Source organism: Oncorhynchus mykiss, chromosome 14 (genome assembly GCF_013265735.2).
Source record: "Oncorhynchus mykiss isolate Arlee chromosome 14, USDA_OmykA_1.1, whole genome shotgun sequence".
Classification (NCBI taxonomy): Eukaryota; Metazoa; Chordata; class Actinopteri; order Salmoniformes; family Salmonidae; genus Oncorhynchus; species Oncorhynchus mykiss.
Window position 1 is genome coordinate 9,485,890 of NC_048578.1, and position 25,069 is coordinate 9,510,958.

Sequence of the window (25,069 nt, forward strand, 5' to 3'; positions counted from 1 at the left end):
TGTTACCGAGAAGACCAATGATGTATAAAATAACAGAGAAGACAAGAGTCTGGAAGAACATGCACTGAGGGCTGAGTGTCATCAGCAGGATCCAGGCATGCTACATGTGAAGAAAGTGGACTGTGTTACTTTTATAGCAATGATGGTAAACAGCACAGCGCAAAATGTAAAATATGTCAAGAAAGATTGACATCATTGTTTCTGCAGCTGAGGTATTTCTATGATTAGAAGATGTAACATCTGAGGCGCTACATGGATTAATGAATCGTGCGGTCCCACCCTCTCAGGTCCCACCCTGTACATTTTCTCTTCCCTGTAGTGGAATTAACTTTTCTAGTGATTTTTTTTCTTCACCGCCGTCCAGTTGGTGACGATAATACACGTTTTGCGTGTAGTTCGCCAATAAAACCAAAGAAGAAGATTCTGACAGACCGACCAATCAAACGTATCGCCCCTCCCTCTTCCTCACGACAATCACACAAACGACGTGTTGGACGCTAACTAGCTACCCATCTAAACTCAACTGGCCGTCTTCGTAGTGGCTGACAAGTTGGCTAGCTAACGTTACTTCTCCTTGCATAATTAAACACGTAACTACACATCGAGTGAATTTAAGTTAGCAACAAAACCGGGACAATGAAGACGCGGATAGACATGGATTTTGTACTTGTGTTCACGTTAGTTGCCTTCAGTACTTGTTCAGGATTCTACCTTCCGGGTTTAGCACCAGTGAGCTTTTGTGAAGAAGGTAAAGGAGGTGATGATTGTCAGGTAAATTAACACGGATGGTGGTGTTCTTTGAAATATTCATGTTTTCAGATTGAAGTTTATAAATGTTCCATTTGTGCTTTATCTCCTTCCTGCTAGCTAGCTCGTTGCTGACGTTAGCTACATGTTAACTAGTCAAGTGACACCAGGAGTAAGTTATTATTGTAACTAACGTTAGCTGAGAATTCAACTCCACGATACAATGGAGTTAAGTGGTGATGAGTTGGAAGTACTACGGAGAGCAGCATCCCAAAAAATAACGCATTTGCACAGGACAAACATAGTTAGGTACAACAAGGAATGCATTAAAGAATGTACATGTTTACCGTCTCGATGTAAGTTAGTCGGAGGTACACTCGGACAAAACGCATCGCCACACAGATGTGGCGTTATCAGCTATTATTATTGCTTTTCACAAGCTAAACTATCAAAACGTTGACGTAACAAGTGGGGTACGTGCTCAACCCACTTCTGTACTCCCTGTGCACCCATGAATGCGTGGCCATTCACGTCGCCAACTCGATCAAGTTTGCGGATGACACAGTGCTAGGCCTGATTACCACCACCAGAGTGGTGCCAGGAAAATAACCTCTCCCTAAACATCAACCAAATGAAGGTGCTGATAGTGAACTACAGTAGACAGCAAAGAGCGCACGCCCCCATCCACAAAGAGAGCATGGAGAGGGTCAACCGCCTCAAGTTCCTCATTATGCACATCACTTACAATGATGTTCCCTTCACACAGACAGCGTGGTGAAGGTGCAACAGCTCCTTTTCAACCTTAGAAGGCTGAAGAAATATGGCTTGGCCCTTAAAGACCCTCTGAACTTCTACAGATGCACCATTGAGGGCATCCTGTCGGACTGTATCGCCGCCTGGCATGGCAATTGCACCGCCCACAACTGCAGGGCTCTCCAGAGGGTGGTGCGGTCACACATCACCGGGGGCAAACTGCCTGCCCTTTAGGACATCTACAGCACCCAGTGTCACAGGAAGATCAAGAAGATCATCAAGGACCTCAGCCACCCAAGCCACTGCCTGTTCATCCCGCTACCATCTAGGAGATGATACAGTTGCATCTAAGCTGGGAGAGACTGAGAAACCGCTTCAATCTCCAGGCCATCAGACGGTCACCACTAGCCGGCCTCAGCCCAGTAGCCTGCCCTGAACCTCAGTCACTGTTCTAGCCGGCTAACACCCGGTACTCTACCCTGCTGCCCTATGTACATAGTAATAACACTGGTCACTTTAATAGTTTTTACATGCCGGTTTAACCACTTTATATGTATATACTGTATTCTAGTCATGGCTCATCCTATATAACTACTGCTGTACACACCTTTTCTATTCATGTATCTTTACACACCATTTATATGTATGTTCTGTGTGTGTGTGTATATATACACACACAATCCATAAAAACAACAAAATGTCAGAACGAGCAACGTATTCTGACATTTTGTTGTTTTTATGGATTGTGTGTTTTTATTGCTAGGTATTACTGCCCTGTTGGAACTAGAAACAAGCATTTAACTTCATCTGCAATAACATCTGTGTACGCGACCAATGTACTTTGATATCATTATTTGAAGTGGTCTATACGATATTTGACGATGTCCCAATTATTGTTCACTAGTTAGAGAACTAGACTTGATTTTTAGTTAGCCAAGATCATTAACTCGTTAACTCTCTAGCAGCTTATGCCCCACGGCTGGCTGGCTGCTCAGTGGCTGGCTACCTAGCTAGAAAAACATGAGTCATGCAATGCTTATCTTTTCATAAGGTTGACGAACAAGTCTGTTCAGATTGGTAATCCGTGCCTGGTTGTAAGTTACGCTATAGCTAACTAGTAAAGTTTGTAGCTAGAATAAGGATTGGAAAACATATTGTAATTTCTTTAAGTAGAAATGTTAGGCCCCTGTGTGTGTAAAGATACAGATTGAAATGGCTAGAAACAATACCAATACTGACAACCCAATAATTATCCATGTCTTCCCTTTACATTGTACTGTCGCCTGCCTATTTACAGACCCTCTCTCCTTCCTTACAGACTCTCATCCAGCTATTTGTGAATCGCTTGGACTCAGTGGAATCAGTTCTGCCATATGAATATGATGTGTAAGTAGTTGCTCTGACTGGCACATACGTCTTTACTTTCTCTTATTTTTGTTGGATCATTGCTCAGTCATTGTCATCTCTTTTTTTCACAGCTTTGATTTCTGCAAAGATGATAACGAGAGGAGACCGTCTGAGAACCTGGGCCAAGTGCTATTTGGCGAGAGAATTGAGACGTCACCATACAAGGTGGAACTCAATCATAATATGTCTTCCTTGGGGGGGGGGGTGTAGTAGATCACTTTTAAATATTGCAGATATATTTTGGGTTCTATTAATTGTTTGAGTACGTTCTAATCCCCGCTTGATTGAAGTCAACTAACAGCACCTCCCGAGTGGCGCAGCGGTCTAAGGCACTGCATCACTGTGCTTGGGGCGTCACTACAGACCTGGGTTCGATCCCGAGCTGTGTGTGGGAGACGCATGAGGCGGTGCACAATTGCCTAAGCGTCGTCCGGGTTAGGGGAGGGTTTAGCCGGCCGGGATTTCATTTCCCATTGCGCTCTGGCAACTCCTCGTGGAGGGCTGGGTGCCTGCAAGCTGACTTCAATCGCCAGCTGGACGGTGTTTCCTCTGTCACATTGGCTTCCGGGTTAATTGAGCAGTGTGTCAAGAAGCAGTGCGACTTGGCAGGGTCGTGTTTCGGAGGTCACATGGCTCTCAACCTTCGCCTCTCCTGAGTCCGTAGGGGAGTTGCAGGAATGGGGAGAAAACGTGGTTAAAATAATACTTACAGCAATACTGCTACTTGGAGCTATTTTCACTCACATGTAGTTAACTAATTAGGCTACACATATATTCCTAATTTCCTCTTTCTGCAATTGCTGGATTTCCACCCACAGGCAGCCAATCCACCATTTTCATTCTAACCTTATCTCCATTGTGCCGATGTCCACAGATTAACCCATCTTTCCCAGTATTATACAATTTTGCTATTTCCTTTTGCAATACAAAGGATGTATGTTCACTACAGTGAACCTCCCTATTTGTAGCATTTCTACTGATAGTGCTCTAAAAATAAACAATTTACCTAAGAGTATAATGATATTTCCCGTCATTGATTTGTGGTTTTTCAGATCCCCTAACAATGCAGTTTGCAGGTCCATCTGCAAACAGCGACTCTTCCTTGCAGGTTTCATTCATAGTCTGATCTACCACTGGGCTTTAATTACCCTAAAGGTCTTCTGGGCTCAGCTTTCAGGTATTGGATTGCATTGTTTTGTGTTGTCAAATCACTCCTGGAAAGACCGGCTATTCACGCTATCTTGTCTGCCCTGTTCTTCCTGTTATACCCAGTAGGTCTTACAAAGTTATTTTTTTTTCTCTCTTCTCCATTTTCCCTCAGTTCTCATTCAAAAAAGATGTGAAATGCCAGGAATTGTGCACCAAAGTCTATACGAAGGGAAAACCCGAGGATAAGAACATGCTGGACTTCCTTAAGCGAGGAATGCAGTTGAACTACCAGCACCATTGGTGAGCTAATCTTTCTCATGAATAAGTTGAGATAATTGTATGTAATTTTACAGAAAGCATTCCACTTACCCCAAGCATAGTAGGGCCTCTTAGCATGACACTAATCCTATACAACGGGTTAAGACTGTGTTTTTTTGCACAGCTTTTGGTTAGACCGAGATCGATGAACAGGAGACAGATTTGTTTAAACTAAAAACCCTGCAAGTGACCCCCCCCCCCCCCCCCCCCCCAGTGTATTTAGAGTATTTTAATTAGATTTAACAAAAAATGTGTGTGTTTTCAGGATTGTTGACAACATGCCAGTCACCTGGTGCTATGATGTGGAAGACAGCCAGAAATACTGCAATCCTGGATTCCCCATTGGCTGCCTCGTCACCACCGATGGCCGGGCTAAAGATGCCTGTGTCATCAATGTGAGCCATACTGTTACGTTGTCTCGCATACAGGATGGTTGCCCAATATCAATCTGATAATGCCAGAGATTTGAAGCTATGGCAATTGTAGTTCAAGCCAGGCTGTGTTGTTATAGTAATATAATAACACCATCATACGTTTGGACCTTGACTGAGACATGCTGTTTTTTGAATAGCTCTAATGATGACCTGTTTTGTACGTGGTTGTGTTTAGTATACGTATGCACTATGGAATCTGGTGGTAATTGACTGGCATCTTTATCGCTTTCAGTCGGAGTTCAACAAGAAGAATACGTTTTACATCTTCAACCACGTGGCCATCAAAATCACCTACCACAATGGGGAGGGGGAGGGGTGGAGAGGAGCTCGTCTGGTGGCTGCCACACTGGAGCCCAAGAGGTAAGAACTTCAGAAAGACCCAGACAGAGGAAATTGTGTGTGTGTGTAAGCAGATGTATTCATTTTTCAATAGCAGCTCTTGAACTTATTGTCTCCGACGCTTCAGTAGGTGTCTATGAATATGCACTGTCCTATACTCATTGAAAAACTGTTTGCCACACGTTTGTTTGATTTGATTGTTGATCAGTGTCATTTCCACATATCACAAGAGGAGGCCGAAACACCTACTTTAAATAAAAATAAATAAAATCTATATATTTTTTCCACTGCTGTATCTGGCAGGCGTAAATTCACCATGTATCATTAGGTAAATTAATTGGCAGTTCTATTGTTATGGCATGATTTCCAAATGTCCAAACCTAATTATATAAACCATTAAACCATATTCATGAATATGTGTGCTTGAATTAAGTTTTAGCAATCGTCTGTATACACATGAAACTCTGCATATGAAGCACTGAAAGCACCCTCCTTTTATAATACTTTTTAAAGGGTTTTGTGTTGTAGCTGGTTATAAATACAATGCACTAGGTTACAACAGTGCCGGCCCCAAATAAATAAATAAAAAGGGTCAGGGGTCAGGGCCGGGTGATTCGGCTATGCATACTGTAGGCCTGTCGTATGGACTGGAATTATGTGCCTCTTTTAAACCATGAAGCTGGGAGAGAGAACACAACAATGACGGTTCCTTGATTTGTGTAGGACATGTATTTTAATAGGCTAAGTATAGAAACCGTACTAAAATAGATGAATGCGGCTGTCAACTGAGCCGCAAATTCACATGCAAATATTTGCCTCTAAAAAGGAAACCCCTATCATGTGCAGTGCGCATTAGAATGGTGTTTTCCGCTAGGCCTACTTGCATTATGGAACATTTGCGCGTATTGCCATGTGTGCATTGCTGCGCATTAGCCTACAATGTGCAGAAATAATAATGTATCAACATTTTAACAAGCACAATGTCTGTTCCATCAGTCTTGTCGTTTTTAAACTTTTGGGATTTGCGGTGGTTGTATGAACTTTGCATCTATCGTCCCAGAACTGTCCTGAAGTCTGTTTTTGATGTATAGAAGAAGAAGAATTGTGACGCCCTTAATTTCGAGCCCTGGCTAGGCATACTTGTCACAAAAGCAACTGCGACGTTGCATATCTCAGAACAACAGGACACTTTTATATAGGCCTAAGCAAAACGTTTTACAGATGTTGTAAGCCTATTCAAATGATTTAAAATAAAATATGCCGTATAAAAACTTGGATATGGCATCAATCTGTATGCCAGGTTATAACAATAGGCTATAACCACTTGATCAATCGATTCAAATTGGTATTTCAGGAAAACGGACTGCTGCCCACAAAGGTAGGACATCTGACATCTAGGTCATTAATATAAACCTTGAACATGAATTGAATGGAATTGAGACTGTGACCGCGTGCGCAACAATAAAAACAATTTAAAGCGACAATATTCGAATGATAGGCCTTTAAAAAAAAAAAAGCTGCAGCTGCAATTAAAAAAAACAACAATATTATTTAGTCTACATAATAAAAAATAGGTGACCCCCGGGAACTACCGGCTGTAGAACTAGCCATAATACGCAGTGGTCGATGGAGATGAATATACATTTATCATTCAGATATAGTAGGCCTATTACTGTAGCATATAAAGGCTATGTACCTGTCACTGAGATGGTTCATGCTTTATGAACTACGCTCCAGCCATACTGAGATGTGCTATTTTTCCCCACGTGGGATTAAGGATATGCTTTGGGAACACCTGTGCGCTCTGGTGATTTGGCTCGTGATTTTCTAGTGTCAAAGTAGGGCAAACTGATAAATATCAGATTCTTCAGAAGAATTCCAACCTATGGCCTCAAACACACACCGACATGCTCTGAATTGAATTCAAAAATAAGCGACGGCACTTAACTGTTCCGCTTGCCCAGATATAAGGTTTTTTTTATGTTTGTTTGATTGACAGTATCAAAAATGCTGATGCTGAAAAACCAACATGTGAAGGCCTTCCTATGGAGGTTCCTGGAGAGTTTGACAGTGACTTGAAGATCACATACACCTACTCTGTCACCTTCGAGGTATGTTAGACCCATAGAACGATTAACCACAGTGATTTGTTTTGCACATATAAGTACACCATTTTTGAATTTGTGTGGTCCTCAGCATAGTTAATTGAAGTATTCTCTTTTACGAATAATACTTTCTCCATTCACAGGAAAACAATGACATCAAGTGGGCCTCCAGATGGGACTACATTTTGGTCTCAATGCCTCACACCAACATCCAGTGGTTCAGGTCCGTTAGGTCTCTCAAGACAGCCCTCCTAAGATACTTTTTATTATAATTGTTAATTAGGCAAGTCAGTTAAGAACCAATTTTTATTTACAATGATGGTCTACCCCGGCCAAATCTTACAGTAGAGAAAATGTCTAACAGGCCTTCTCTGAGAAAGCCCGTATATCCTAATAGGCAGACACATGTTCTGTAAACACCAGCCCGAGAAGCTTGCAGGAAGTCAAAACAAAAGGTAGTGACTTTGTTTGCTGCTACAAAATCAGTGTTTCATACAATAAGAATCAGTAAGTCCTCTGTCCTTGTACCTCCAGTCTGACGTCAATCACTATCAATAGATATCAGTTTAATCCATAACACGCAGCATCAAGTTTAGTGACCATCAACCCACATCTTAAATGTCACAAACAGAACACTGGAACTCATGTGTCTAACAGAAACTCTAAATATGCTAAACATGTTGTTGCTCGCTCTAAATGTGATAGGAACTTTAGTCACGTTAAATATTCCCATTCCAGTGCTGTTATACAGTAGATTAGAATATGGTGCTCCTCTGCTGCTGTTAGCCATGTTAATTGTGTATGACCTGTGTTCTTTCCAGCATTATGAACTCTCTGGTCATCGTGCTCTTCCTGTCTGGCATGGTGGCTATGATAATGCTAAGGACCCTGCACAAGGACATCGCCAGGTATAACCAGGTGGACCAGGTAAACCAGATTATTCAATTGTATTCTATTGTACGCAAATGAATCCATCAAGAGTGAATGGGTGAGACGGACATGGCAGAGGATTTGTCTGCCAAAAGTTCATGTGTGTTCTGCTTCTTACCGACCCACAAGAATGAAACCCTTGTAACATTTCACATTCACAGGGAGACTTGATAAAGGTTCCATCACTACAAGGAAAATCCATATCCTATGTAAGCTTATCGAAAGCCATTTGAGCACAAACTGGGGATTGGTGTTGTGATTTCTGGGAGCCATCTCTTGAGGCGTCATAAAACTTCAACCTTTTAAAATATGGTGTAGTGCAGGCCATCATTTTACAGCTGCCAAGTCATTTGAGTAAAAAAAAAAAAAAGATTCCATCAATGTTTGTCTGCTAAGCTGAGAGTTCATGTCTACACCATATTTTACAGCCATTGACTAATGTGGCAATGTCATGTGTCTTGATGTGTTTTTTTTGTTGCTGCACTGGCATGTGTTAGACAAGCTGGAAGATAGGCTAATGACTCACTCTTGGTGATTTGGCTGATCCGTAACAAAGCAATTTATATGTGCATAACTTTGACCGTTCTGATTGGTTGTGATTCACTCTAACCCAATAGGAGGATGCCCAGGAGGAGTCTGGGTGGAAGCAGGTGCACGGGGATGTGTTCCGGCCTCCCAGGAAGGGCATGCTGCTTTCTGTGTTCCTCGGCCAGGGAACCCAGATCTTCATCATGACCTTCATCACCCTCTGTAAGTAACTCTTCCTCAGATTTAATAAGCAATGTGCACTCCCAATGCATTACAGCGTCTTCAGAATGGTTTTTCTTTAGTGTAGTAGTTATTACCGTCTCTTATTTGACTTGAGTAATAGTGGTTGTAAAACTGTAGTATGAGTTTTCTGTGTAGTGATGTAGGTTTGTCTCCTCTAGTCCTGGCCTGCTTGGGGTTCCTGTCTCCAGCTAACCGAGGGGCTCTGATGACCTGTTCTGTGGTGCTGTGGGTTCTTCTCGGGACCCCTGCAGGATACGTGTCGTCACGCCTCTACAAGAGTAAGCCTCGTTGACACACACACACACACACACACACATCAGCGTACCACACGTGAATGAACAAATTGAGATTTGCGTTTTTAGAAAGGTACGATATAAATGCTAAAGCCAGGTCATTATCAGTTCAGGACCATGACGTTCCATCCAACCATTCAGTTAGATATGTATTTCTGTTCTGCCTGAACAGTCTCTGTATTCTGTATGCCCTGTTTACAGCTTCTAATTTGAACCCTTGTTTTCCTGTGTGTCCTCAGCTTTCGGTGGTGAGAAATGGAAGACCAATGTCCTGTTGACAGCACTGTTGTGTCCAGGGTAGGTCGGCTGTTCTCATTTTTTAAAAATAAAGTCATTTAACTAGGCAAGTCGGTTAAGAACAAATTCTTATTTACAATGACGGACTCATACTGTAGAATCCATAGCTGCATTCATTTGACACCCTCTCCTCCTTTTAACAGGGAGATGTGTACAGAAGGTTAACATCTCTCCTTTCTTTCTCTCGACCCCGCCCCAGGATTGTATTTGCAGACTTCTTCCTGATGAACTTGATCCTGTGGGTGGAGGGATCGTCGGCTGCCATCCCCTTCGGCACGCTAGTGGCTATCTTAGCTCTGTGGTTTGGCATCTCCGTGCCCCTCACCTTCGTCGGCGCCTACTTCGGCTTCAAGAAACCTGTGAGTCCAAAATCAGACCTCCCCCTCTGTCCATGTAATCTCAATTACAAAACGGATCCTAGATCAGCAGTCCTACTTTAAGATGGATTATTAATACGTTCCATAGGAGAAAAAAAATTGTATTGCGTACAACTTTCCATGTCTTGGTGAGTGATCACACCTCTCTGTCTTGCTCCATTTTATAGGCCATTGAGCAGCCAGTGAGAACCAACCAGATCCCCAGACAGATCCCAGAACAGTCCTTCTTCACCAAGCCTGTCCCCGGCATCGTCATGGGGGGCATCCTGCCCTTCGGCTGCATCTTCATCCAGCTCTTCTTCATCCTCAACAGCATCTGGTAGGGGGGAAAAAACTAATACAATTGTGTGTCTGCCATCTGTCCGACCATGTGTGTCTTATCTTTGTGGTTGAAGCAACTCACCTGCTTAGCTGGGAGTCTTGTTTGATTGATTGATGTAATAAAGTTTTTTTTATTTTTATGTAATCTTCTGTTCCAGGTCTCACCAGATGTACTACATGTTTGGTTTCCTCTTCCTGGTCTTCATCATCCTCCTCATCACCTGCTCTGAGGCCACCATCCTGCTGTGCTACTTCCACTTGTGTGCAGAGGTGAGAGGAAACTACTGTTCACGGGTCTTTCTCTCAGAGTAACGGTCTACTGAAACATTTAGGTGTTAAGTTACTGAGATGTGGATTGTGGTGTACTACGAAATAACATTACGAACATTTTCCAGGGTAGAGTTTCCTGGGACTTCCCAGTGGGCGAAATGGGTGGAAATGACATCACAATGACTTAATTTCGACTGCTGGCTTACTACTTACCTAATGATAATGTGTTTGACTGTTTACAGTCAGACTGCCACTGTCTGTAGCCTAACCTAAGCCCTGTTTCCTGCAGGACTACCACTGGTGGTGGCGCTCCTTCCTGACCAGCGGCTTCACGGCCGTCTACCTGTTTGTCTACGCTGTACACTACTTCTTCTCCAAGCTGCAGATCGTAGGAGCCGCCAGCACCATCCTCTACTTTGGCTACACCTCTATCATGGTGCTCATATTCTTCCTCTTCACAGGTGAGTGAACTGGGAACACTGCGTAAGCCAGGTTTTGATTGTGATACTGAAACAGGTTGGCGTCACCTCAATGAAACATTTACCATGTGTAAGTTGCAAAGACCCGTCCTATTGTTTGTTCACGGACTATGGTTAAGAGGCATAAACTTGGCCATCCTTCAACACCAACTACTTGGGTGTCAGAGTGCTGCTGCTTGCAGTTTTATGAATGACAGTGACAGGTCCTCTGTAGTAGCTATCTGTGTGTTCTCTGTCCCGGTACCTCCAGTTCACATCATTCACTATCAACAGATGAGAACAGTCCATCCAACAGCCAGCTCCAAATTTAGTGACCATCAACCTGCATATTGACAGGTCACAAACTGAACACTGTAAAACATGTGTATAACAGAAAGGGTCAAATGTATAAATAGGCTCAACGTGTTAATTACTCTAAACTGAATATGAACTTTATTGATCTTATGTTTCTGCATGGGGAATGGGAATTGGTTAGTTTCTGAAGAATCCCAGTAGGTTAACGTCAGAAGGGGCAGCTTGGCCCATTCATGTACACATTTACAAGGATGCAGGAACTCGTATCCTGTTCCAGTGACGGCATAAACCTAGGAATGCACTAGTGTTGCGCCACTTTTGTTGGTTCAACCCCCCCCCCTCCCCCGTGACAGGTGTCACTCCTCTGGTTTTACTGGCAGTACAGCTCAGTTGAGGCTCCTCAGAGGAAGAAGGAGCGAACATCCTCAGTGAATTTCAGAAACATTTTAAATAGTGAGACATTAAAGTTATCCTTTTTAGAGAACTATACTAAACTTTCAGCATGAACTGACATGTTGTCCACCCAATCACAGGATTGGAGAATGAATCTAGTACTGAAAGCATAAGGTACAGCTAGCATGGGGGGATTTAGTTGACAGTTTTTAACATTCATTTCTTAAATGGAGGAGCTAGCTATATTTGTATATATTTGTTTTCAGTTACTTAGCTAATGAATGCAGCTAGTTTAGCCTACTCAGAGGGATGCTATCTATGTTAGCTAGCTGGCTATGGCTATCAAACACTGGAACTCTTCCAAGTCAAGGTAAGCTTTTGGTTTTATTAATTTATTGCCACTGGGGCCCCTTGGTGTAACTGTTCTTGTAGTTATGTTGACTATGACATTGGCTAATGTGGGGAAAACGATGTAGGCTGTGTGTAGAGGCTAGCAGTTATGATATGAAGGTAATTTTTTTTTTGCCTGGTCAGACACCTGATGTGTTGCGTCCACCATTGTTCCTGTAACCAAGAAAGCATAGATAACAAAACTAAATGTAGCATTCACATCTGTCAGCATGAAGTGCTTTGAGAGACTAGTCAAGGCTCATATCAACTCTACCTTACCTGACACCCTAGACCCACTTCAATTTGCTTACCACCCCCAGTAGATCCACAGACGATGCAATCGCCATCGCACTGCACTCCGCCCTATCCCATCTAGACGAGGAATACCTATGTAAGAATGCTGTTCATTGACTATAGCTCAGCATTCAACACCGTAGTACCCTCCAAGCTCATCATTAAGCTCAGGGTCTGAACCTCGCCCTGGGCAACTGGGTCCTGGACTTCCTGACGGGCCATCCCCAAGTGGTGAAGGTAGGAAACAACACCGCCACTTCGCTGATCCTCAACACAGGGGCCTCACAAGGGTGCATGCTCAGCCCCCTCCTGTACTCCCTTTTCCCCCATGCGTGCTTGGCCACGCTCTCGTGTAGACACGAGAAGGAATTATACAACGATCAAAGGGATCATGCTGTTTGTATGTGGATGCTATGAAAATGAACTGTGATCAGGGGTGTATTAATTCTGCCGAAACATAAACATTTATTAAATGGAAGCAAACTGAATGAGACGGGGATAAACATACCTAAATTTGTGCAATAGAAACTCTTGTTTGCAACAGTTGGGCTAATGATTACACCCAAGATCAGCTAGATGCAGGCAATAGTGTGCAAAGCGGTATTGTGTCACTGTAACCTTGATTACTAAACATTTTTTTTCTATCGACCTGTGCACCTACGTTGTAAACTTTTCATAGGCTAGGTTGTAGCAACCTCATGATGGGTATAGGGACATTTTGAGTATCATGTAGTAGCCTAAATATATCGATGTTACATTGAACTGGGTGAATGGAATATGAATGACAGTCATCCAATATGCTGTAATAGAAATGAGGCCATGGTACAGCTACACTGTGCTAAATGTAACCTTTTAAAACTTTTACTGCAGATGTCTCTGATTTCCAGCAACGTCTTTAAGTTGTCTTTGATGCTGGAGTGGATCCTTGAAACAGACTAAATAAAGGACATTTTTATGGTTGATCATAATGTTAAAGGAATAGTGTGTAGTATAAATGTAGTATAAATGTGGTAATTTATACTGCAGAGAAACAGACCAGTGTTTTGAATCGGTTATATTTAGTGACTTTGCCTCTTCCTGGTTCCTGTGCCAAGTCTGGCACTGAGCAGCTCATGCATATGCTGAGAGAAGGGAGGTGACATGACAAGGCTCCCCTCTGTCAGGTCTAGAAAGGCCAGACTGACTGTTCTACACAGTAAACCCCTCTCACTCAACCGTATGGGGGGGAACTGGTCAGAGGAGCTGTGGCGTAACAGCACTCAGCCCTGCTCTCTGGTCACCTCCATGTTCCTGCTCGTGCATTATACAGTGCATTCGGAAAGTATTCAGTTCCCTTGACATTTCCCCCTCATCAATCTACATACACTACCCCATAATGACAAAGCAAAAACAGGTTTTTAGAAATGTTTGCAAATGCATTAAAAATAAAAAACAAATCCAAATGTATGTAAGTATTTAGACCCTTTACTCAGTACTCTGTTGAAGCACCTTAGGCAGCGATTACAGCCTTGTCTTGGGTATGACGCTACAAGCTTGGCACATCTGTATTTGGGGAATTTCTCCCATTCATCTCTGCAGATCCTCTCGAGCTCTGTCAGGTTGGATTGGGAGCGTCGCTGCACAGCTATTTTCAGGTCTCTCCAGAGATGTTCGATCAGGTTCAAGTCTGGGCTGTGTCCTTGAGTGGCCCAGCCATTCAGTGACTTGTTCCACTCCTGCGTTGTCTTGGCTGTGTGCTTCGGGTCGTTGGAATGCGAACCTTCGCCCCAGTCTGAGGTCCTGAGCGCTCTGGAGCAGGTTTTCATCAACGATCTCTCTGTACTTTAATCCGTTCATCTTTCCCACAATCCTGACTAGTCTCCCAGTCCATGCCGCTGAAAAAACATCCCCACAGCATGATGCTGCCACCACCATGCTTCACCGTAGGGGTGGTGCCAGGTGTCCTCCAGACGTGACGCTTGGCTTTCAGGCCATAGAGTTCAATCTTGGTTTCATCAGCCCAGAGAATCTTGTTTCTCGTGGTCTGAGAGTCCTTTAGGTGCCTTTTGGCAAACTCCAAGCTGACCACCGTGTGCTTTTTACTGAGGAGTGGCTTCTGTCTGGCCACTCTACCATAAAGGCCTGATTTGGTGGAGTGCTGCAGAGATGGTTGTCCATCTGGAATGTCTCTGAATGTCCTTGAGTTGCCCAGTTTTGAACCCGATCTAACATCTCTGGTGAGACCTGAAAATTGTTGTGTAGCAACACTCCCCATCCAACTTATGTAAATGTGATATTTCCATAAATATATATTTTTTTTTATAGAGGGGGGGACAATTTAATCAATTTAAGAATAAGGGTGTAACAAAATGTGGAAAAATTAAAGGGTTCTGAATACTTTCCGAACGTACAGTATGTGCACATATAGTGTTCATCAGACCTGACATGTTAGCCAAGATCAACAGGCCCTCCCCTGGTCTCCTCAGTGAGACATTTGACTGGACTTTAGCTTTTATCAGCACTGTTAAAACGGAGCACACGCCTCTTTTTTTTTTTTTTTAGGTCATCAGCAAACAAGTAACGGACGTATTAGGCATTGCTGCTTGTAGTACTTGATCTGTGGTTAATCATCCTAAAGGTATTCATTTTAGAGATGGCGACTTTCGTCTCCTAGAAATTGATGTGAGGCAGCGCCCAATTTACCAGTTGCCATGGATTCTCCCTGACTACGGCTGTTATGGCAACTTCCCCGCGCTGGCACTCAAAATATATAGCTGTGTACCATGAGAGCAATGTGGGCGTTTACTTCGTGTCCACACACAACAATGCTGTGATGAACAGAGCTGCCTCCCTCAGTCCTTACTGTGGTGTGGAACAGTTAGAAATGGACAAAGGGTTGACATGGTAACAGCCCTCTTTGGCGCCTTGTCTTACACACCCAATACAGTGGGGCAAAAAAGTATTTAGCCAGCCACCATTTGTGCAAGTTCTCACACTTAAAAAGATGAGAGAGGCCTGTAATTTTCATCATAGGTACACTTCAACTATGACAGACAAAATGAGGGAAAAAAATCCAGAAAATCACATTGTAGGATTTTTAATTAATTTATTTGCAAATAAAACCAAAGTAACAAAGCCTACCATCAGTAACACACTACGCCGCCAGGGACTCAAATCCTGCAGTGCCAGACGTGTCCCCCTGCTTAAGCCAGTACATGTCCAGGCCCGTCTGAAGTTTGCTAGAGAGCATTTGGATGATCCAGAAGAAGATTAGGAGAATGTCATATGGTCAGATGAAACCAAAATATAACTTTTTGGTAAAAACTCAACTCGTCGTATTTGGAGGACAAAGAACACCATACCTACTGTGAAGCATGGGGTGGAAACATCATGCTTTGGGGCTGTTTTTCTGCAAAGGGACCAGGACGACTGATCCGTGTAAAGGAAAGAATGAATGGGGCCATATATTGTGAGATTTTGAGTGAAAACCTCCTTCCATCAGCAAGGGCAATGAAGATGAAACGTGGCTGGGTCTTTCAGCATGACAATGATCCCAAACACACCGCCCGGGCAACGGAGTGGCTTCGTAAGAAACATTTCAAGGTCCTGGAGTGGCCTAGCCAGTCTCCAGATCTCAACCCCATAGAAAATCTTTGGAGGGAGTTGAAAGTCCGTGTTGCCCAGCAACAGCCCCAAAACACCACTGCTCTAGAGGAGATCTGCATGGAGGAATGGGCCAAAATACCAGCAACAGTGTGTGAAAACCTTGTGAAGACTTACAGAAAACGTTTGACCTCTGTCATTGGCAACAAAGGGTATATAACAAAGTATTGATAAACTTTTGTTATTGACCAAATACTTATTTTCCACCATAATTTGCAAATAAATTCATCAAAAAATCCTACAATGTGATTTTCTGGATTTTTTTTTCTCATTTTGTCTGTCATAGTTGAAGTGTACCTATGATCAAAATTACAGGCTTCTCTCATCTTTTAAAGTGTGAGAACTTGCACAATTGGCTGACTAAATACTTTTTTGCCCCACTGTATGTGAAATAGGACACCATGTAAGGAAAGTCGATACAAAACTACTACTGAAGCCATTCGTTTTTTTTTTTTCCATAGTCGGCCTATGGTTTAATGATGACATCCTCATAGGAACTTGGCATTTTAAGGCCAAATAAGTAGCCTGTATTGCTGGAGCAGTGTCAGACCCTATCTTAAGACTGGGATAATCAGTATTGGAAAGGGCTGATCATCGCTACCGAAAATAAATCGAATAAAAAGATCTTCATTCCCCCGGCCGCTCAGGGTCTTCATCTGAATAATCCTAATCTGCCCTATTTCTAATTGCCTTTTTTTTAAAAAGAAAAGACGTTTCTTATTTCTTTTCACTTCCTCTAAACTTTGATCAAAACTAAAGCCGGGAGTTTCTTGTACGGCCCCCATTGAGATGTCAGATACAGGCTTTGAGTTTGACGAATTCTTCATCTCCTGGGATTTTGCCCAATTAACATTTTATCTACTGGGTTCTCTCCAGAGAGGAGCTGAAACAAACTGAGCTATCTCTTGATTTCTTTCTGCCAAACGGAATGCTGGTTGGTGCCTACTGCCTTGGCAGACTTGTGGCTTTATCTTCTTTTTTCCAGCCACCTCTTTCAGTCGGAATTGATCAGTCTTTTAAAGGAGGAGAATTTGGTGGTGCTGAGTGAGATAGCGAGCCGGGCGGCTACAAGATGTGACGCCAGGGTTATTTTGGGAGCATATGCTCCTAAAGTGCCACGCCCTGAGAGCTTTCATTAGTTTTGTGTTTTTATTCATTCGTTTCTGCTCCCCTCCTCCCTGCGCTCCACGGCGCCCCACGTCTCACTGCTAAAATCATCCCTGTGTCGATGAAACCGCATCCCATTCAAAAGCCACACGCGCCTTACCTCCCTGCCTTACCCAGGTGTTTCAATAGGCTGATGTGGGTTCTGGCAAGATTACAAATTCAATGTTTTTCTTTTCAAGTTCGGTGTCCTAACGTGACCCTTTGTATGTATTATGTTGCGTGTAATGTACACTGTGTAATTTGTATACAGCAGTAATGTGTGTCTAAAGACAATTTTTCCCCTCTAGAAATTAAACCCTGTCCTTTCTTCGCAGGTACCATTGGCTTCTTTGCCTGCTTCTGGTTTGTAAATAAAATCTACAGTGTGGTCAAGGTGGACTAAAGGAAGGAGGCCAGCCTCCCTGCTCTCCCAGTGCAGCGCTTTTACAGTGGACCGTTATGAGGAAAGGAAGCCCTTTGAATACACTCTGACTTGAAACCATCCCATATCTCAGAAAAGACCTGAAGAAGGCCTTCCTTTGTTTTAAGCTTGGAAACTTGATATGTCGCTGTCGTTGTTTTTTGCTTTTACCGTCTGCCTAAGATGAAGTGATGTTTGATTTGACTTGCGCCGTGATCCTCCAGGTTAGTTCCAAACATCTAATTGAACGGGCGACTACATAGGGGTGGGTGGTGAAGGATGAGCTGGAATGCTTTTATTTTCCCTTTCTAAATTAAATCAAATACGTACTTTTATTTTGCTTTTATATTCTCAGAACCCCAAACATCTATTTACGTGTTTTGTTTTTCAAAAACTCTGCTGTAATGAGAATATATAAATGTTGATACTTTAAAAATGTGACCTATATGGAACTGTCCTTTTTAAAAAATAAAATGTTGAATGTTTGTTTTATATCTGTTTGGACAGGTGTTGATTGGGGCTATAGAATCCTAACCATTAATGGCCTGTATTATAGTTTACCGTATAAATGACCATGCCATGATATAATCTGTTTGTTCTCTTATTATTTTGGTTTATATGAAAATAAGAATAAATAGCAACCGTGGTTATGAAGCACGTGGTAGATTAATTTGCTATAACAGTGGAAATGTAAGCCCAAGCGTATGACTCATCGACATATATATATATATATATTTTTTTTTAAATATCTCACACGGCACAGGAGGAAGCAAGTTGGTAGTTTACGCAAATGCATTACAGTATTTCTTATTAGGTAACTTACTGTAACTAATATGTATAAAACTACTGCAGCTCTTTCTTTTTAGCAGTGTGGAGTCATCGCCTAAGGTGATAATGTTTTTACAAATAATAAATACATTTGATTCATTGGCAAGAGCTACTGCATTTTCACTTTCTCTATACTCAGATGGAATTGGTGATGTCATTTGAACATTTTCCCACCTTTTTAAAGAGGCAACCCGGGATTGGTACATACATTTTTTTTTTTTTACTTAAATGAATGATATACAGGCATATATTCTTCAAGAATCAAACACTTGACTGGGTTGCCTCTTTGTTTTTCAAATGCCGGATTGCCTCTTTAAAGGAAAAGCATCACTCTTACTGACATTGCATTAAAGGAGTTCTGTTCAGCGTTGTCAACTCACATTTTATTAATTTTTATAAATGAACACATCCTCGGACCATGTTGAAAATTCTGAACTATAAAAAAAAAGCACAATAGAAATCCACACATCTCTAGTTTTTAAATAAGGACTGCATATAAAACATGTTGTTTACTTTAGTTTCACTATGACATATTCAACAGGAAACATATCACACAGTACTTTTTACAATAGTGTCTATTGTCAACTCTCTCCAAGTCAACTACCTTTTAAACAAAATAGCTGAAAATTGAGGTTCTCAGCACTCGAGTCTATTTCACTCATACGTAACACTTCAGCCTCTCAACATGCATACAGATTACACTTGCTGAAGGACTTCCACTCAGAACAGAGAAGAACCAATGCTGAAAAGAACTACTGTAACACAATATCAGCACCATGCTCCAGTTTGGTAACCAACAGGTCTGTGACGAGCTTGCTTTAGATTGAACAATTTCACTTGAGGTACTATGAAAACCAACCGTTATGGTTCCTCAAGACCATGGTCAGAGACTGATCTCTACATATACTGTACATTCATCATGGCTTTGAGCAATACATTTCCGAATCAATATGCACACATTTGTATGAGTTATGTACATTTTACCGTATTGAATATTTTAACCAATATTTTGAGGTCGACACATGAATAAAATCCCTGGTAATGGTTTACAGTACATTGCAACCTGTTTCATATCGATGGATACTTAATGCACTATGCTCTGCTAAAGTGCAAAGATAAAGTAACACCAATACTGACATGGTATACTAATACTATCTACGCTTTACAGAAGCTGCAAAGTGGGCAAATATGGAGTCAGTGGAGCCCTACCATGACGCATGGCCGCATTCAGGCAAGATGGGGATTTTGTTAGAGCTCTCAGCCGGCCTCCTTTGAACCTCTGAGATGAGAGAGCCAAACTGGCTAAGGCAAACATGAACAGTGTACCTCTCAGAAGGCTGTCTAGAGCAGTTCCCTTGGTAGTGGATGGGAACAGTCAATGAGACACTGCACAGCTCAGTAACAAGAGGTGCTTTGAAAGGGAACCAGACGGTACAGGGGCAGAGAGAGTGGTGTTCACAGGCTCAAGAGGCTTCAAGGACATGCATGGGCACTCCACAGTCCCCATAACACCCTGAGTTTATTGGCAACACTGGCAGGCTGCTTAATCTTACTGAGTAATGGGGCACAGGCATAATCTTACTGAGTAATGGGGCACAGAGATAATCTTACTGAGTAATGGGGCACAGGGATAATCTTACTGAGTAATGGGGCACAGGGATAATCTTACTGAGTAATGGGGCACAGGGATAATCTTTCTGAGTAATGGGGCACAGAGATAATCTTACTGAGTAATGGGGCACAGGGATAATCAGAGAATCTTACTGAGTAATGGGGCACAGTGATAATCAGAGATAATTTTACTGAGTAATGGGGCACAGAGATAATCTTACTGAGTAATGGGGCACAGGGATAATCAGAGATAATCTTACTGAGTAATGGGGCACAGGGATAATCAGAGATAATCTTACTGAGTAATGGGGCACAGAGATAATCTTACTGAGTAATGGGGAACAGAGATAATCTTACTGAGTAATGGGGCACAGAGATAATCTTACTGAGTAATGGGGCACAGGGATAATCAGAGATAATTTTACTGAGTAATGGGGCACAGAGATACTCTTACTGAGTAATGGGGCACAGGGATAATCAGAGATAATCTTACTGAGTAATGGGGCACAGGGATAATCAGAGATAATCTTTCTGAGTAATGGGGCACAGAGAATCTTACTGAGTAATGGGGCACAGGGATAATCTTACTGAGTAATGGGGCACAGGGATAATCAGAGATAATCTTACTGAGTAATGGGGCACATAGATAATCTTACTGAGTAATGGGGCAAAGGGATAATCAGAGATAATTTTACTGAGTAATGGGGCACAGAGATAATCTTACTGAGTAATGGGGCACAGAGATAATCTTACTGAGTAATGGGGCACAGGGATAATCAGAGATAATTTTACTGAGTAATGGGGCACAGAGATAATCTTACTGAGTAATGGGGCACAGGGATAATCAGATAATCTTACTGAGTAATGGGGCACAGGGATAATCAGAGATAATCTTTCTGAGTAATGGGGCACAGAGAATCTTACTGAGTAATGGGGCACAGGGATAATCTTACTGAGTAATGGGGCACAGGGATAATCAGAGATAATCTTACTGAGTAATGGGGCACAGGGATAATCAGAGAATTTTACTGAGTAATGGGGCACAGAGATAATCTTACTGAGTAATGGGGCACAGGGATAATCAGAGATAATCTTTCTGAGTAATGGGGCACAGAGAATCTTACTGAGTAATGGGGCACAGAGATAATCTTACTGAGTAATGGGGCACAGGGATAATCTTACTGAGTAATGGGGCACAGGGATAATCATGGATAATCTTACTGAGTAATGGTGCACAGAGATAATCTTACTGAGTAATGGGGCACAGAGATAATCTTACTGAGTAATGGGGCACAGGGATAATTTTACTGAGTAATGAGGCACAGAGAATCTTACTGCTGAGTAATGGGGCACAGAGATAATCTTACTGAGTAATGGGGCACAGAGATAAATGGGGATAGTAGATGAGATTCTGGAAATGCAGAAGGACAACTGTGCATATGATAGGTAGCTAGTTGTGATAATTCTGCTGCTAAACTAGTGAATCAGATTCATGAATTACATGAATCACCTGTCATTTAGGTCCCTCTCAGCCATCTCTTCCTTGACATCATGTGTTATATTATACAGTACAGTTACAATATTATTGCACTACAGGCAGGGTGAGTAGTAATACTCCTCACAGGAGACAAACATAATTAGCTGTCACCATGAGGAGTTTGTGGTCTGTAACAACGGTTAGAACAGTCAAATACATTTGCGGCATGTTCTTTCAATTTGATATGATAGTACTGATCTGTTTCGTGGATGTTTGACATAGATTTTTCTCTGAGGGTAGAAAACACTCAAAATTACGCATCAACCATAACTGAACAGTAGGAGAACTAACAATGGCTTTTCAAGGAAAACACTGCAGGACAGGTCTCATTGTGATGTGTAATGGAAACGGCAGATATAGGAGACATTTTCTTCAGATCGACAACCTTTTTATCCATTCAACAGGGGTGGAGTTTTCTTTTGTCAAACTTTCTTTATTGCAAAAAATGATGATAGAAACTGTGTTTTTCTGAAAAATGTATTGCCAAATACTTTTGATTTCAACACGCACTATGAAGCGCCACTCCACATTTGAATTCTAAATGCCTACAGCCTGCTAAATCAATGTTTTAACTATAAAAAAATTGTTTCTTTGCAGGATCCTTGGCCCGACTTTCAAGAATGGCTGAATTGCTTCACATAGATTTTCTGGTTGGCTGGATGCAAGTGTCACCACCCAATTATTCTAGGCTGTCGACAATTTATTAATGCGCAATTTGCCTAAACGGGTCATGGAAGCACTTCAACCACTTCATTTTTATTCGACACTATAGGTTTTTCCCGAAAACGTGTTTTATTCGTTGTGACGTCATTACGTACAGCTGTTTTTATCGACATAAGTTTGTTTTAAATGGAAACTCACTATGCAAACTTTCTAAACGTCAACAAAAAAAATTACTGGACAAGTTCATGGAAACATAGCTATTGTCAGAATGGAAAACCCTGTAGACCAGAAGGCAAATCTGCTCAAGTTTAGCCATGCTGAATAACCATGTCTTCACTGGAGGGGAAAACTGCCACACGAAAAACAGTTCAACCCATCTCCCAGGCTGTTTCGCTGTAGACTTGTCTACTACGTGGTGGTGTGGACGGTGAGCTCTCTCTCAGAGCTCAGGCTGGTGGAGGTGGTGTCTTTGCGGCTGTCCCTGGACCTCCTATCCATGGTGGAGGAGGTAGCCTCCGTGGTGGTGCCCTCCTCCCAGGTGCGGAGGTGGCAGACGCGGGCAGCCAGGCTGGGCAGATGGGGCTGCGTGGATCGTCCGTCGGTCACGGTGAAGCAGCTGTCCTGTGCAGAGGTGTGGAAGAGAAGGCCCTGCCTGCAGAGTGGACCACACAGTAGGGCCAGGAACTCCTTCCTCACACTGCGGTGCATGTAGCCGTAGATGTAGGGGTGGAGGCAGCACTGCAAGAAGAAGAGCACCAGGGCTAGGGAGGCCAGCCATGGAGGCACAGCAGCACTGGAGCGAATGGACATCGTGTTGAGAACACTGTAAGGTCCCATGCTCAGGATGTACGATGCCATGATAACAAACACCACCCGGGCTGCCTTGCAGTGGTAATGGAAACGTCTGTGCCTGCCCCGAATGGGGTACCCCCCGGCTGAGAAGGAGTCCAAGGGTGGGGGTGGCTGTTGGGGCAGGCGCTGAGGGCTGCCGATGCAGGGGGCCTGGGGGTCCGGAGGCTGGTTAGTTTGGGACTTAGAGTGGGTCTGGATGGGGTGCACCAGGGCGTTCTGCCTCCTTGCTGCCCTGAACACCATCCAGTAACAGCCCAGCATGATGAGCACAGGCAGCCAGAAGGAGAACGTGGCAACCAGGGCTGAGTAGGACAGGCTAGAGGACCACACCACAGAACACACGTTATGCCTGCGGTCAAAGTCTATGGCCCCCCAGCCGTAGAGGGGTGGCGTGCTCTGGAGCAGGCTGAGCACCCAGGTGCATGCGATGAGGTTGGTGCCCAGATGAGGGGTCATACGGGTGGGGTAGGACAGTGGGTGGATGATAGCCAGGTAACGGTCCACCGACACCACGATGATGGTGTTGACCCCGGCAAAGGCAAACAGGTGCATGAGCACCACCAGGGCCTGGCAGAGGCGGGCGTCCAGGGGCCACACGCCGGGCATAGTGGCAGCGATGGCGAAGGGCATGACCAGCACGGTCTGGAGCAGGTCTGCCAGGAGGAGGTTGAGCACGAAGCGGTTGGCCACGTGGAGGAGCTGAGGCTTCCTCTGGAACACCAACAACACCACCACGTTACCAAACAGAGACACACACACAATGGCTGAGATCAGCACCATCTTCACTATGCTGTTGGCCACCGACGGCCAATCTGTGGGGCCAGGAGGACCAGAGGAACCAGGGTCCCAGGGCACGGTGCTGGAGTTACTGCCCACACTGGGCGCCTCGGAAGTGGGCATGCTGAGGCTGGTGGGGTGAGGGAGACAGCATGTGTGGCTGTAGCTCCGACAGGGTCCCCAGTTTCCACCCGACGTCTCACAGGTCCTTTTTATCTGTCAGTCGAATTTCCATCTTGAAGGAGAGGATGACAGAGAAGAGAAAAGCACAAGCTCAAACGGGCTTTCAAACATCATAACATGTCACACTCTAATTCTAAAGGACTACACTGTTGAGGCGGATTCATTTCACACTGAATTCATTCATTTAGCTGCAAGACCATTGCACACATGCAGTGGCTTGTGAAAGTATTCACCCCCCTTGGCATTTTTCCTATTTTGTTACAACCTGGAATTAATATTGATTTTTTGGGTGGTTTGTATAATTTGTTTTATGGCAATTGTTCTTTGTAACTGCTGCATTAGACATGTAAAGAGAGTATCACAATGAGTTTGCCTGTGCCAATTTGAGACGCAATCACCAGACACATTAGGCTACTGATCTCACGGACCAAAATCCACAATTTCACGAGACACAGTATTAATACATACGCCACTTTAAATGCAAATAAATATATATTTTAAACATAGGCGAATTGAAATGAAGAAGGTAAAGGATTCAAACAACCCCCTCCGAATTTCCATTGTTCCTCCTTGCTCACTGATGTCCCCATACAATCAATTGTAGACATGCAATTGATAGTGTATCTTCTGCTCTTCATTGTTTCCAAACAGCAACAAAAATATCACTGAGAATATACGTTTTACCTTGAAATGGCCATCTTTGTTATGTGTCGGATTCTGTTGAGATGCTGTAGGCTGGTGTTTTGGTCGGTGATGATGCTCCGTTCTCCTCAGCACCAGATCGCTGGTTCCCCCATTGATACGGTTCGATTGTCATTGCTTCGCCGCGCTCCCATTTTAGTCAGTCACTGCTGTATCGTCAATGTCAGCAGCCTCCCCACGGCTTGTCATCACTCACTCAGCGGGGGCATCTTATTTTCACAAGCATATAACCTCCACTGCTCTTTACTGTTAATTTTCATGACAGATCAAACCTAACGGACTAGAAATACTGCGCTTACCCATTGATAGTGGGTTAGCCCTATACACAGTCGATTCGAGCTTGTCA

General features: G+C 43.2%; 2 protein-coding genes across 3 annotated transcripts; one reads left to right on the forward strand and one right to left on the reverse strand.

The window, feature by feature from the left end:
• Window positions 1-441: 441 nt before the first annotated feature.
• LOC110488749 (transmembrane 9 superfamily member 2) lies at window positions 442-18,501 on the forward strand. Of its 2 annotated transcripts, XM_021561093.2 has the most exons (18): window positions 442-771; window positions 2,819-2,886; window positions 2,979-3,072; window positions 4,229-4,356; window positions 4,640-4,769; window positions 5,041-5,168; window positions 7,147-7,258; window positions 7,396-7,475; window positions 8,074-8,179; window positions 8,344-8,391; window positions 8,800-8,932; window positions 9,112-9,231; window positions 9,486-9,543; window positions 9,743-9,902; window positions 10,088-10,239; window positions 10,400-10,511; window positions 10,801-10,972; window positions 17,485-18,501. In XM_021561093.2, the coding sequence occupies exons 1-18, from the start codon at window positions 637-639 to the stop codon at window positions 17,550-17,552; spliced, it is 2,004 nt and encodes a 667-aa protein (XP_021416768.1). In that variant the 5' UTR covers window positions 442-636; the 3' UTR covers window positions 17,553-18,501. The 2 variants fall into 2 exon arrangements, with proteins under 2 accessions (XP_021416768.1, XP_021416769.1); XM_021561094.2 differs by lacking the exon at window positions 8,344-8,391 and having other exon boundaries at window positions 17,485-18,500.
• Window positions 18,305-25,069, reverse strand: LOC110488750 (probable G-protein coupled receptor 101). Its single transcript, XM_021561096.2, has 2 exons — window positions 24,706-25,069; window positions 18,305-24,073 (listed from the first exon to the last, which is right to left on the reverse strand). Exon 2 carries the CDS (start codon window positions 23,959-23,961, stop codon window positions 22,618-22,620), a length of 1,344 nt encoding a protein of 447 aa, XP_021416771.1. The 5' UTR covers window positions 23,962-24,073; window positions 24,706-25,069; the 3' UTR covers window positions 18,305-22,617.